Source organism: Zalophus californianus, chromosome 8 (genome assembly GCF_009762305.2).
Source record: "Zalophus californianus isolate mZalCal1 chromosome 8, mZalCal1.pri.v2, whole genome shotgun sequence".
NCBI lineage: Eukaryota > Metazoa > Chordata > Mammalia > Carnivora > Otariidae > Zalophus > Zalophus californianus.
Genome location: NC_045602.1, coordinates 27,449,223 through 27,461,295, shown reverse-complemented (window position 1 = coordinate 27,461,295; position 12,073 = coordinate 27,449,223). Strand labels below are relative to the sequence as shown.

The following is a 12,073-nucleotide window of genomic DNA, read 5'->3' as shown; positions in this document are numbered from 1 at the left end:
TTCAAACCTCTCCCATCTCCCAGGTCAGATGGAAGTCAAGAATAAAATAACCCATTCCTACCACAATCTCTTCATTTGTTTGACATGTTTCAAAAATTGAGTCGTTTTGATTTATGTGGGGCCCAAAACATTTAACACCTTGGGCTCTGCACACATTTGACATTCTTCATTCAAAAGTGTTGGAGAAAACATTCCATTTTTGTATCCTCCAGTATCTAGCAGAAGACTATGTCATAAAAGGTGTTCAATAATAAATTCTGGGTTGCCTGAATAAGCAGTAAGATTGATGGGATCTTAGGGGAGCTAACAACCCAGATCTGGGAATTTATGCATCAGGAAGAATACTGCCATTACCTATGCAGTTAGTACCCTCCTCACTGGCCATAAATCCTGCTGGGCAAATACACAAGAAACTTCCCTCAGTGTTTTCACAGCGTCCCTGGGAGCAGAGCTGTTGGACCTGAGTGCATTCATCAATATCTGTTAACAAAAATACAGATAAAAGGATCAGTGCAGTGTAGCATGAAATTCTGTTTCCCTGTCCATAAAATACCAGCGTACTATTCCCTGTGCACCAAATCTTTATAACCGAGGAGAATAGTGAAAGGAAGCATGATCACCCTCCTCAGACACTTGAAGGATGGTTACTGGGAACAGGGAATATGTTTAAGGTGTATTGTTTCAAAAGCTGAAACTATAACCATGACATTGGTGTTTCTGAAAGATAGATCTGGGTCAACACAGAAAGACCCACCGGATACATGGAGTCATCTAAGCAGGGAAATTCGCTGTGGGACCCCCAGGCCAGCTCAGGAGAAACATCCAGAAATATCATGAAAGGGACTCTTCCACTGTGCATGTGGGTGAAGCTAGACAAGATCATCTCAGCTGCCCCTTTCAACTTTATATTCTACGGTTCTAAACAGAATACATAGGATGTACACAAATTCAAGAGAAATAGCCATGGGATGGCGCAGGTGGATACTCCTCTTGACCACATATATATACAAAATAACACAAGTCACACATCTTGCATAATGGCATTTAGCACACTAAAGCCATATTAATTGGCTATACACCTTTGTTACTTTATATTAATTGGGTATACACCTCTGTTGCTTTATAATTCTTAGTGCTAAATTTCCTTTTTCTAAAAAAGAGAGAAATTAAATTTAGTGTTAACATATGCACTGAAATGAGTTCCATAATGCTATTATACCTCTGAGATACTTTTTTTTCCAAAGAACCATGGACAAGATCCTGTATTTGTAAATTCATTAACAGTTTTGTGTCAGCTTATTTTCAGTTTAGAAATTGCTCTTAGGAATCAGATTTTATGCACTTACATGAGTATAAGTCTTTATTGCAGTATATATTAATTTTATTTTAGTTTTGCTAAATACATGTTTGTAGGTAGATATTTCTATCATTTTATTATATTATTTTATCTATATTTTATTATATTATTTTATTATACCTAGAAATCTTTGGAAATTTTTTCACCTTTATATTTTTTTTTCCCACCTTTATCTAATTGTATTACATTTGGCCAGGTAGGTAGCATTGAGCCAGGAGATAAGAACATCCCAGGAGATTAGCAAACCCTCTTTTGGGGCTCCCTTAGTTCAGGGATAAAAATTTTTAAAAATTAAACACAATAACATTTCCCATGATAACTACATAAAACATGTTCTTAATGTGTAAATATTTGATATTTAATAATTTCATCTACTAAAAGCATCTCTTACCAACACATTTCCTCTGTTGCTCACTGAACTTGTAGCCCTCATAGCATATACAGGTATACCTCACGGGCAGGTTAATGCAGTGTCCTGCTCCACAGATATCGGGGTTCACAGTACATTCATTGATTTCTTAAAAATAAATAATAGAGGAAAAAACAGATATCAACTAAGATTTCATTGCTTTCAAACCATTCCTTTGCATTTCCTGATTAGCTTATTGTCAGGTATGTAATTAGAAGACAAAAATCACCTCTAATTTATCCAGAGAAAATAAAAAATTACTTCGAAAAGATACACACACACTTACGTTTATTGCAGCATTATTTACAATAGCCAAGATACGGAAGAGACCCAACTGTCTACCGAAAGATGAGTGGATAAAGAAGATGTGGTATATATACACAGTGGACTATAACTCAGCCATAAAGAAGAATCAGATCTTGCCATTTTTGACAACATGAATGGACCTAGAGACTATTATGCTAAGTGAAGTAAGTCAGAGAAAGACAAATACCACATGATTTCACTTATATATGGAACCTAAAAACAAAACAAAACAAATGAGCAAACTAACAAAAAAGCACGAATAGACCTATAAATACAGAGAACAAACTGATGGTTGCCAAAGGAGAGGCGGATGGGGGTTGGGCAAGGTGGGTGAAGGGGAGTGGGAGATACAGGCTTCCAGTTACGGAAAGATGAAGTCACTGGGATGAAAGGCACAGCACAGAGAATCTATTTGATGGTACTGCAATAGCACTGGGTGGTGACAGATGGTAGCTGCACTTGTTGTGGGCACAGTATAGCAAAGAGACCTGTCCGATGACTAGATTATACACCTGAATCTAATGCAACAGTGTGTCAACTTTACTTCAACAAAAAAAGATGGTAACCTCTAAAATCAAGTATAAATTTGATTACTTCATAATTGCTCAGTTAGTCTCACCCAAAATCATCAATAACTCCTAATGAAACAACTTCTAAGTTGAACTGGAATGGATAGTAACTCAGAAAAAGGGCACTTTGGAAGTTGTAAGATAATCAATTCTTTCTAACTTCTAAGATGGCCCACAATGAGTTTCTTTTTTTTTCCTTTTGGAAATTAATTATTTATTATTATTGTAAAATATATACAGTGTGAAATTTACCATCAGTGACATTTGGTACATTCACCGGGCTGTGCAACATTGAGTTTCTATCCACTCCAGTTCATCTGATATGATGGACTCAGAACCATCAGGTGAGTCCTCCTGATAAGAAATATGTGGTAACTTTTTATTCATTAGCAGGTCAAATTCAGTTTCCAACAACTATGTCCAACCTCCTCCAAAATTTCTCTTTAATTCTCAAGGAAGTTTTACCACTTCTAATCAAAGCCAAACTTTGGGGTGTAACTCACTCTTAATTTACCAATTTCAACATGAGCATATTTATGTTGATAAAGTAGAATCTTCTTCCCGATCTTCTCTGCTAAACTCTTTCCTTGTGCTCTTAATGACTCCTGTGTGAAACTCACTTCTTCTGTAAGGCCTGAGCAGATTGGCCCTGGGTCCTCACTCCATTTGGGGAACACAACCATGGTAGAGGCAGGGTCATAGGAGTCCACACTGAATGAAGGCCATCAAAATGAGCTTCATTACCAAAAGGATACATGACAACTTTAAAGTACCTGAGGACTCAAAAGTGTCCTCCTAAGAGGAATTACTCTCCTAAGACAGTCTGTTTTCAATGATCTTTGTAAGGAGTTATAATGGCATCATGGCGGCGGCGGGGGGTGGGGTGCAGGGCAGGCCAGCTGGTAGAAGCCCAGGTGTGCAGATAGTGCAAACACAAATCTTGCTGCCCTTTCTTAAATCTATAACACAGGGGCAAGTTACTCAAACATTCTATGCCTCACTTCTCTGAATGTAAGATAAATGGGAATAATCAGAGAACCAACCTGAGTGTCAGGTTCAAAGATAAATAATGTGCATAACCCAATGTCTGGCACACTATACAAGCTCAATGAAAGTTAGCCATTAAAGACCTACATGCGAGACCTGAAACCATAAAAACCCTAGAAGGGAGCACAAGCAGTAATTTCTCTGACATCGGATGTAGCAACATTTTTCTAGATATGTCCCCTGAGGCAAGGAAAACAAAAAGCAAAAATAAACTACTGGGACTTTATCAAAACAAAAGGCTTCTACACAGCAAAGGAAACAATCAACAAAACTAAAAGACAACCTGCTGAATGGGAGAAAATATCTGCAAATGATATACCTTGATAAGGGCTTAGTATCCAAAAACATATAAAGTGCTTGTTCACCTCAATACCAAAAAAACAAATAATCCACTTAAAAATGGGCAGAAGACATGAAAAGACATTGCTCCAAAGACCTACACATGGCCAAAAGACACATGAAAAGATGTTTAACATCACTTATCATCAGGGAAAATGCAAATCAAAACCACAATGAGATATCACCACACATGTGTCAGATTGGCTAAAATCGACAACACAAAAAACAAGTGTTGGTGAGGACATGGAGAAAAAGGAACCCTCGTGTACTGTAGGTGGGAATGCAAACTGGTGCAGCCACTGGGGAAAACAATATGGAGGTTCCTCAAAAAATTACAAACAGAACTACCATATGATCTAGTTATTCCACTACTGGGTATTTACCAAAGAAAATGAAAACACTAATTCAAAGGGATACACACACCCGGATGTTTACTGCAGCTTTATTTACAATCGTCAAACTATAGAAGCAGCCCAAGTATCCATTGACAGATGAATGGACAAAGGAGATGTGGTATATATATACAATGGAATATTATTCGGCCATAAAAAGAATGAAATCTTGCCATTTGCAACAACGTGGATGGATTCTAGAGAGCATAATGCTAAGTAAAATAAGTCAATCAGAGAAAGACAAATACCATGTGATTTCACTCATACGCAGAATTGAGGAAACAAAACAAACGAACAAAGGAAAAAAAGAGACAAACCAAGAAACAGACTCTTAACTATAGAAAACAAACTGATGGTTCCCAGAGGGGAGTTAGGTGGGGGGATGGGTGAAATAGGTGATGGGGATTAAGAGCACACTTGTGGTGAGCACTGAGAATTGTTGAATCACTATTTTGTACACCTGGAATAACAATAACAATGTTACCTTGGACTATTATCCCATTGCCATCACAAAGCAAACAATGCTAAAAAGGCATTCGGCCATGGGTGTGTCCAAGTGCCCAGTGTAAGAAGACCAGGGCCTTAAGCACAAGCTACAGCAACAGCCTTCCTGGAGGGGTCTGTGGTTTGAAACAGAAAAACAGGTATGCTACCATCACCAGTAACCTACAATGCATTCTTCATGAGGATGTGAAAAAACAGTGCTTTAACAAAGACTCCCTATGGAAATGACCCAACTTAGGGCTGAGGTTGCTTTCCAAAAACCCAAACCACATTATTCATTTCTCATCAAGTGTTATTCACTGTGCTGTGACTTTAAGACAATTGGTGCAAATCATTTGGAAAGTTGCTAGACTTTAAAAGGAAGCATATGAATACAGAGCTGCAGTATCTACTTGGATGTCACGCATTTACAAATTAATACCTTTAGTGAGCCTATTTATGCTAATTCACTATCAGAAAAATAGACTGGCTTAGTCTGTATAATGTAAAGTCACAGAAAACATACCGTAATTCAAAAGGCTAAAGACATGGGTAATTAACATGACTGCTTAAAGTTAAGTGACTGGCAGTAATGCAAAAAATGAATTATGAAACATATAGAGCATAATTAAGCATTGACAGGATAGGAAAATGCTGATTTGTTAAAAAAATATAGTTGGTTACAAATACAGAATATAATCTAAATTACAATATTATACAGAAAAGAAGACAGGAAAGAAAGAAATCTCAATGTTATGATTATGGGGATTAGTATTTTCTGCTATATTTTTCGGCATTTTTCAAAATTTCTACAATGAGCATGTATGATTACTTTTATAATCAGAAGTCTTCCTTAAAAAAAATGATCATTTCTATGCCACAAAAATCTGAAGGTAAAAGGTAATCTTCTCTAGGTTATAATCCTAGACACTTAGGTAAGAGTTCTCTTTTCTGTTTATAGGAATTCTTTACTAGAACAGTGTGAAAATCACATCTCTAACCATCTATTCCATATTGTAGGAAGACACCTTCTCTGAAAATTATTCGTATTTACTTTTCTCGATTATCTTTGTGATTACTGATCTTCCTCTAGAGTTTTCTCTGCCATTTTCATAAAACAGAAAAGACATATTGATCAGATTTGCAAAAAGAAAGATCAGAAGATGAATTAATACAGTCAGGCAAGGATTCACAAGTTCAAAGGCTATAAATCTGGGGTTTTCATGCAACACCGGAGCGTGACTCACTGCCCCAACGCCCATACATACCAACCTGTTGATTACCAAATATCTATAACTTTTCAAGCATAGCTTTAGAATGGAAGTTTTACATGTGTGAACAAAAATCTTCAAAACTATGTGATATTTAATTCAAATATAATACATTCTTACACCACAGTCTGCCAACATATTTAAATTGTTTCTTTTTACATCAGCTCTAAAATAGGAGAAATACTTAAGAAGTATACTGCTTAGTCTTAGGAAATGAAGTGAATATAATGGCCTTACCTTCCATTTTAGTATCTTAAATAGAAGCTATGAGGATATTTATGAGGCATGTTTGAGGATCTTTAGCTGATTACCTCACAGATAAAGTATATAGAGATACAGCTTAAAAAGGTTGATCCCATCAAAAACTAATGATGTATGGTGATTAACATAACAATAAAAAATTTAAAGGAAAAAAAAAACACCACCTTTTTGCACTAAAAAAAAAAGGGTTATTCCCAGTTGGCAGGGCACTAACATATGTTAAGAAAATGTTACTCTGACACCACTAGAGGGTACTAAGAGATACATCAAAGGAGTGGAGGGACATGTACTAAAATATACTTGATTTTCTACCCCGTTTGTCCCATTTTTTTATATAAGTGATTAATTCATATAACCTTCATCAGTTTGGCCTCAGAACTTCCTTCCATCCACCTCTGAGGCAGGACTCCACCCTTGTAAGTAGAAAGAAGAGTTGTAACACCTTCAAAACACCTCAGAACTTTTAAAACAAGTCTCCTAATCACCTCTTCCTGTGCTTTCCCCTCCTTTTCTATTAGATTTTCATTCTCCAGGATGTATTACACAGAAAGGCGAGTCCTGAGGTATTGTCTTGAGGAAGAATTGGAAAAATTCTCTCATTTTTCCATGTTTTTTTAGGGAAAAGACATTATGTTTTTTATTTTTCTAAGAGGTCACTCATACATAGGGATGTGAACCTGTTTCCACATAATGAATCAGCTTATGCTGAAATGTACATTTCTTTGAGCAGACTGTGTGGACATAAGCACAAGAATTATGGCAAAGCCTCACATAGGAAGCACTAATTATTGGTCTCCAGGGTACTCTAGTTAATGAAAATGTCTAGTCTTCTTTAACATGTTTGGTATCCCAAAGAGATCATCAAGATGCTCTTCCCACTGGATTCATCCCTAACGCCCACCACATGTCCCCTGGTCCTCAGGACCACCTGACACTTTCTTACTCTCTGTGCCCCCGAGACAACTTTAACTTTCACCAGGTCAAGGACCGTATTCTGTTTCTTTCACCAGAGTGCCATTTAAAACCTGGAAAAAGAGCCATGACCAAAAGCCAGTGGAAAACCAAATACTCTACTTATCCCAGCAACAAGGCCAACAGTGGATTTAAGAGTTTGGTATCTTTATTATATTTTTTTTTAAAATGAAAAAGAAAGCTTTTTGCCAAAATATGAAAATGAGTATGCTGACCTTTCGCTTTTTTCCTCATCAGATGATTACTCAAAGTAAATTAATAAATAAATAAATTAATTAATAAAGCCTGGAAATATTAAAGTACAGTGATTTTACATGAAAAAAGGAGTTCATTTTCCATCAGCATACATAGCTTACTGAAGCCGTAAGGACGCCGGCAATACGCTTTAGGAACAAACATTTTTTAAAGGGGTCAATTCTGAGCTCTGGAAAAGCTCTGATGAGCAAATAGTTTTTATAATGTTTGGGCCATGATAATCACAAAGGTTTCCACATGGTAGTCATGGAAGTCAAAGAATAATTTCTGGCTGTTATTCGAGGGCCATGGAGGAAGTCTGGGTAGAAGAGGAGGAAGGCATCAAATGTTAACTCATGGAAAGGTTTACAAAAATGCCCCGGCTTCCTAGCTGCCCCATAATGAGCATAAATTGTCCCACAACAATTGAAACAGATGTTTCCACTTTGTAAATATTTGCCAGAGGTTTGATTTTCCAACCTACCCTTGAGCTATTAAGACACTATGCTAAATCAAGAATTTATATGCTGAAATGTATAATTTATTTGGAAACAGTATGCCAATAATGTCGCAAGCCACCAAATCAGCTGTTAAGAGTGGAAAATATCACACTTATGTCCTGCAAATATGTGGCTCACTTTATAATTATAACATGTCAAAGTGTGTCTGAAGAAATCTGCAAAGGCTCCTTCCAATCTCACCACCATAAAGATATTGTCACTGAGCAATGTGGAGCTGATTTGTTTATTTTAGATTCCTATGTAATATTCTATTCCTTTCTTCAACTTGTGAGACAAACGAACAGTGACAAGTAAGATTTACCTCCTCTGTGTTTTAGGGGAAAAAACCATTGTGTAACATTCCGGACAGAGCTGATCGGATTGCTCCCTCAATCTACATGTTTGGCTCTCATATCAAATCAATGGGAACATCTACAGTTTAATTTAAATTTGATATAAAACAGTCTTCTTGTTCTAGTGTAGATTACTGATGATTGTGTAGCTCTAAAGTTGCAAACCATTTTAATTCAAAGACTATAATATTCTCCCTATGGATTGTTTCAGAAAGATTCTTCTACTATAGGAAGTAGGAACACCTACAAATGTTGCATAAAATTTTAACGTCACTTTTTTTCTGGAAGGAAATATTCATGCTTCAAACATGCGATAGCAGATGTTGGCCGTGTATCTCTGCCAAACTCGAATTAAGCTGTCTTCTAACAACTTCATACAGCACAGCTACGTTTTTTTGGTTTTTTGTTTTTTTTAAATCAGCTCTGTAGTTCAGTTGAAGCTAAGTAACTTCAATTTGTTATTCCTCACACGGAATAACATTTGCATTTAAATGGAAAAACTGCTTTTATCTAGCCAAACTTAACCCCTACAAAGCTAGCTTGCAAGAAGTCCATCCATTGAAGTCAGCCATTGTTAAAAAAGCACAAAACTGTATTTATACACTGGAAAACAGAAATATAGAAATACAGTATTTAAACCCAGTACATTACATTGTCACACTGCAATTTTCCTCTTTAATAATATGAGGTCAACAGTGAGAAGATCCTTGCTGTCCAAGAGGGTGTATTACATCGTTGTGTATGTTACAGCGCATAGCAGAGCCTCTCACAGATGTGCTTAATAAAGCGAGCAGACACATAAATGACTTCAGAATGGAGAAACGGTTTTAGCCATGGCCATTAAAAAACAAACACTACCGTATCATTGTATCACTCTAGAAGCACTGAGAAGATCTGATATTTCTCTATCACTTAACTCAATATTAAGAGTAACATCAAAGAGCGGTTGCAAGGCAGTAACTGGGGAAGGCTACGGCTCTGGCTACAGGTGCCCTGACCTGGGTAAAAACACACTGCGGTCCATGATGCGACTCCACACTCCTCTGTCGGGTGCATTTCATCTTGGAACACACAGGTGCTTTTTAAAAACACCTTCCAGGGGCGCCCGGGTGGCTCAGTCGGTTAGGCGACTGCCTTCAGCTCAGGTCATGATCCTGGAGTCCCGGGATCGAGTCCCGCGTCGGGCTCCCTGCTCGGCGGGGAGTCTGCTTCTCCCTCGGACCCTCTTCCCTCTCGTGCTCTCTGTCTCTCATTCTCTCTCTCTCAAATAAATAAATAAAATCTTAAAAAAAAAATAAAATAAAATAAAAACACCTTCCAGGGGCGCCTGGGTGGCTCAGTTGGTTAAGCATCCAACTCATGATTTCGGCTCAAGACCAACATCAAGGGTCCTGAGATCAAGCCCCGTGAGGGGCTCTTCGTGGGCTTGGAGCCAGCTTGGGATTCTCTCTCTCTCCCCCCCTCTCCCTCTCCATCCCCCACCCCCATCACCCCGCCCCATCCACTCTGCACATGCACTCTGTTTTTCTCTCAAAAAAACAAAATACTTTCCAGTCTGACATCTCAGTTCAAATATCTAAGAGAACTTACATCCACATTTTTGAGAAAATAGCCAAAAGTTTTTTTAACATATAAAAATTACATATTTTATATAATTTATTTTACATATTTTATGTAATTGTACTGTTTTCAACATAAAACATATACATATTTAAGGTGTACAACTTAATGTTTTGATATACACACACATGGTGAAATGATCGCTATAATTTGTCTAACACACCAAGCACATTTTTACTTGAAAAATTATACATATCATGTTTCTGAGGAAAGAATATTTTAAGAAAGTCTGCAAATTCCTCTATTAACTTTTTGTTATACACAGCCAACCTCATCCTGACCTTAAGTTGGCATGATACATCTTGGTGATCTTTTTCTGACTATAGAATATTTGCCCATTATACAGTATATGGAAAATAGAAAATATTCTACCAATACCCCCAAACCTCTTGGATCCTACTATAAAAAATAATCACTGCTAATATCTGGCATATTTTCTTCCAGTATTTTCTCAGTGTATAAGTTTTTATATAACTGGTAATAGTATTCTACATTCCTGCATTTTCATATACTTCATCTCACGTTTAACAGTATTTTGTGACCATTTGCTGCTAGATTTTAATAAAAATTCTTCAAAAATACTGCATTTGATGGCAGCATCATGTTCTAATGCATAGATGTAACATAATTATCTACTTCCCCATAGTTAAATGTTTAGATTGTTTCTACTTTTTCTCTATTCTACCTGGTGCTGTGGTAAGTATCCATTTATATAAACATTATCTCAGTCTTTAGGGACATTATTTCCTCACACTAGATATTTTAATATAGGATTACTGGGTCAAAAGTTCTGAACATTTTTTTAAAAAAATTTATTTATTATTTATTAGAGAGCGAGAGAGAGAGAAAGAAACAGCATGAGAGGGGAGAGGGTCAGAGGGAGAAGCAGGCTCCCCACTGAGCTGGGAGCCCGATGCAGGACTCGATCCCAGGACTCCGGGATCATGACCTGAGCTGAAGGCAGTCGCTTAACCAACTGAGCCACCCGGGTGCCCCTGAACATTTTTTTTTTTCTTCAAAGATTTTACTTATATTTGACAGAGAGAGAGAGACAGCGAGAGAGGGAACAAGCAGTGGGAGTGGGAGAGGGAGAAGTACGCTTCCCGCGGAGCAGGGAGTCCAACGCAGGGCTCGATCCCAGGACCCTGGGATCATGACCCGAGCCAAAGGCAGACGCTCAACAACTGAGCCACCCAGGCGCCCCTGAACATTTTTAAAATTCTTGATACATTATGCCAGTTTGTGCTTTCCAGAAACGTTGACCAGTTTACATTCCTTTTGGCAATGTGTTTGACTTCAATTTTACTCTAGTAAAAATTAAATGCTAATTTGATAATAATTATTTTAATCTGCATTTCTTTGATTACTGGTTGACATTTCCTATTATATGTTTTTCTATAAATTATCTGATTATATTATTTCCCCATTTTTCTATTAGTATTTTTATTGCTGATCTATAAAAGCTCACTATACATCAAGGATATTAACTCTTATGCTGTTGGTTTGTTTCACATTATGATAAATGTTTATAATGTGTCACTGATTAAAATTATCATAAAGAATTTTGAAAATATATAAAAATATATCAGAGAACAAAGATTATCCACGATCCTATTAACTGGTGATGAACACTTTGATGTACTTTTTTATTTATTTTTTTGTGTTTTATTTATTTAAGATTTTACTAATTTATTTGAGAGAGAGAGAGAGTACAAGCAGGGGGAGTGGTAGAGGGAGAGGGAGAAGCAGGCTCCCCACTGAGCAGGGAGCCCGATGTGGGGCTCGATCCTAGGACCCCGAGATCATGACCTGAGCCGAAGGCAGATGCTTAACTGACCAAGCCACCCAGGCACCTCTTTGATGTGCTTTCTGTCTCTCTTTCTGTGTTTGTAAACATTTAAAAAATAAAATTGGAATCATACTGTGTTCTATATTGCTCATTTTGCCATAAGCATCTCCT

General features: G+C 37.1%; 1 protein-coding gene across 9 annotated transcripts in view; it reads right to left on the bottom strand.

The window, feature by feature from the left end:
- LTBP1 (latent transforming growth factor beta binding protein 1) overlaps positions 1-12,073 on the bottom strand; it is a 388,182-nt gene that overhangs the window by 111,182 nt on the left and 264,927 nt on the right. For all 9 annotated transcript variants that reach the window (XM_027621433.2, XM_027621430.2, XM_027621432.2 and 6 more), the window contains 2 exons: positions 1,749-1,874; positions 355-480 (listed from right to left, as the gene is read on the bottom strand). In XM_027621433.2, coding sequence (XP_027477234.2) covers positions 355-480; positions 1,749-1,874 — 252 coding nt within the window. The remainder of the gene's footprint in view (positions 1-354; positions 481-1,748; positions 1,875-12,073) is intronic.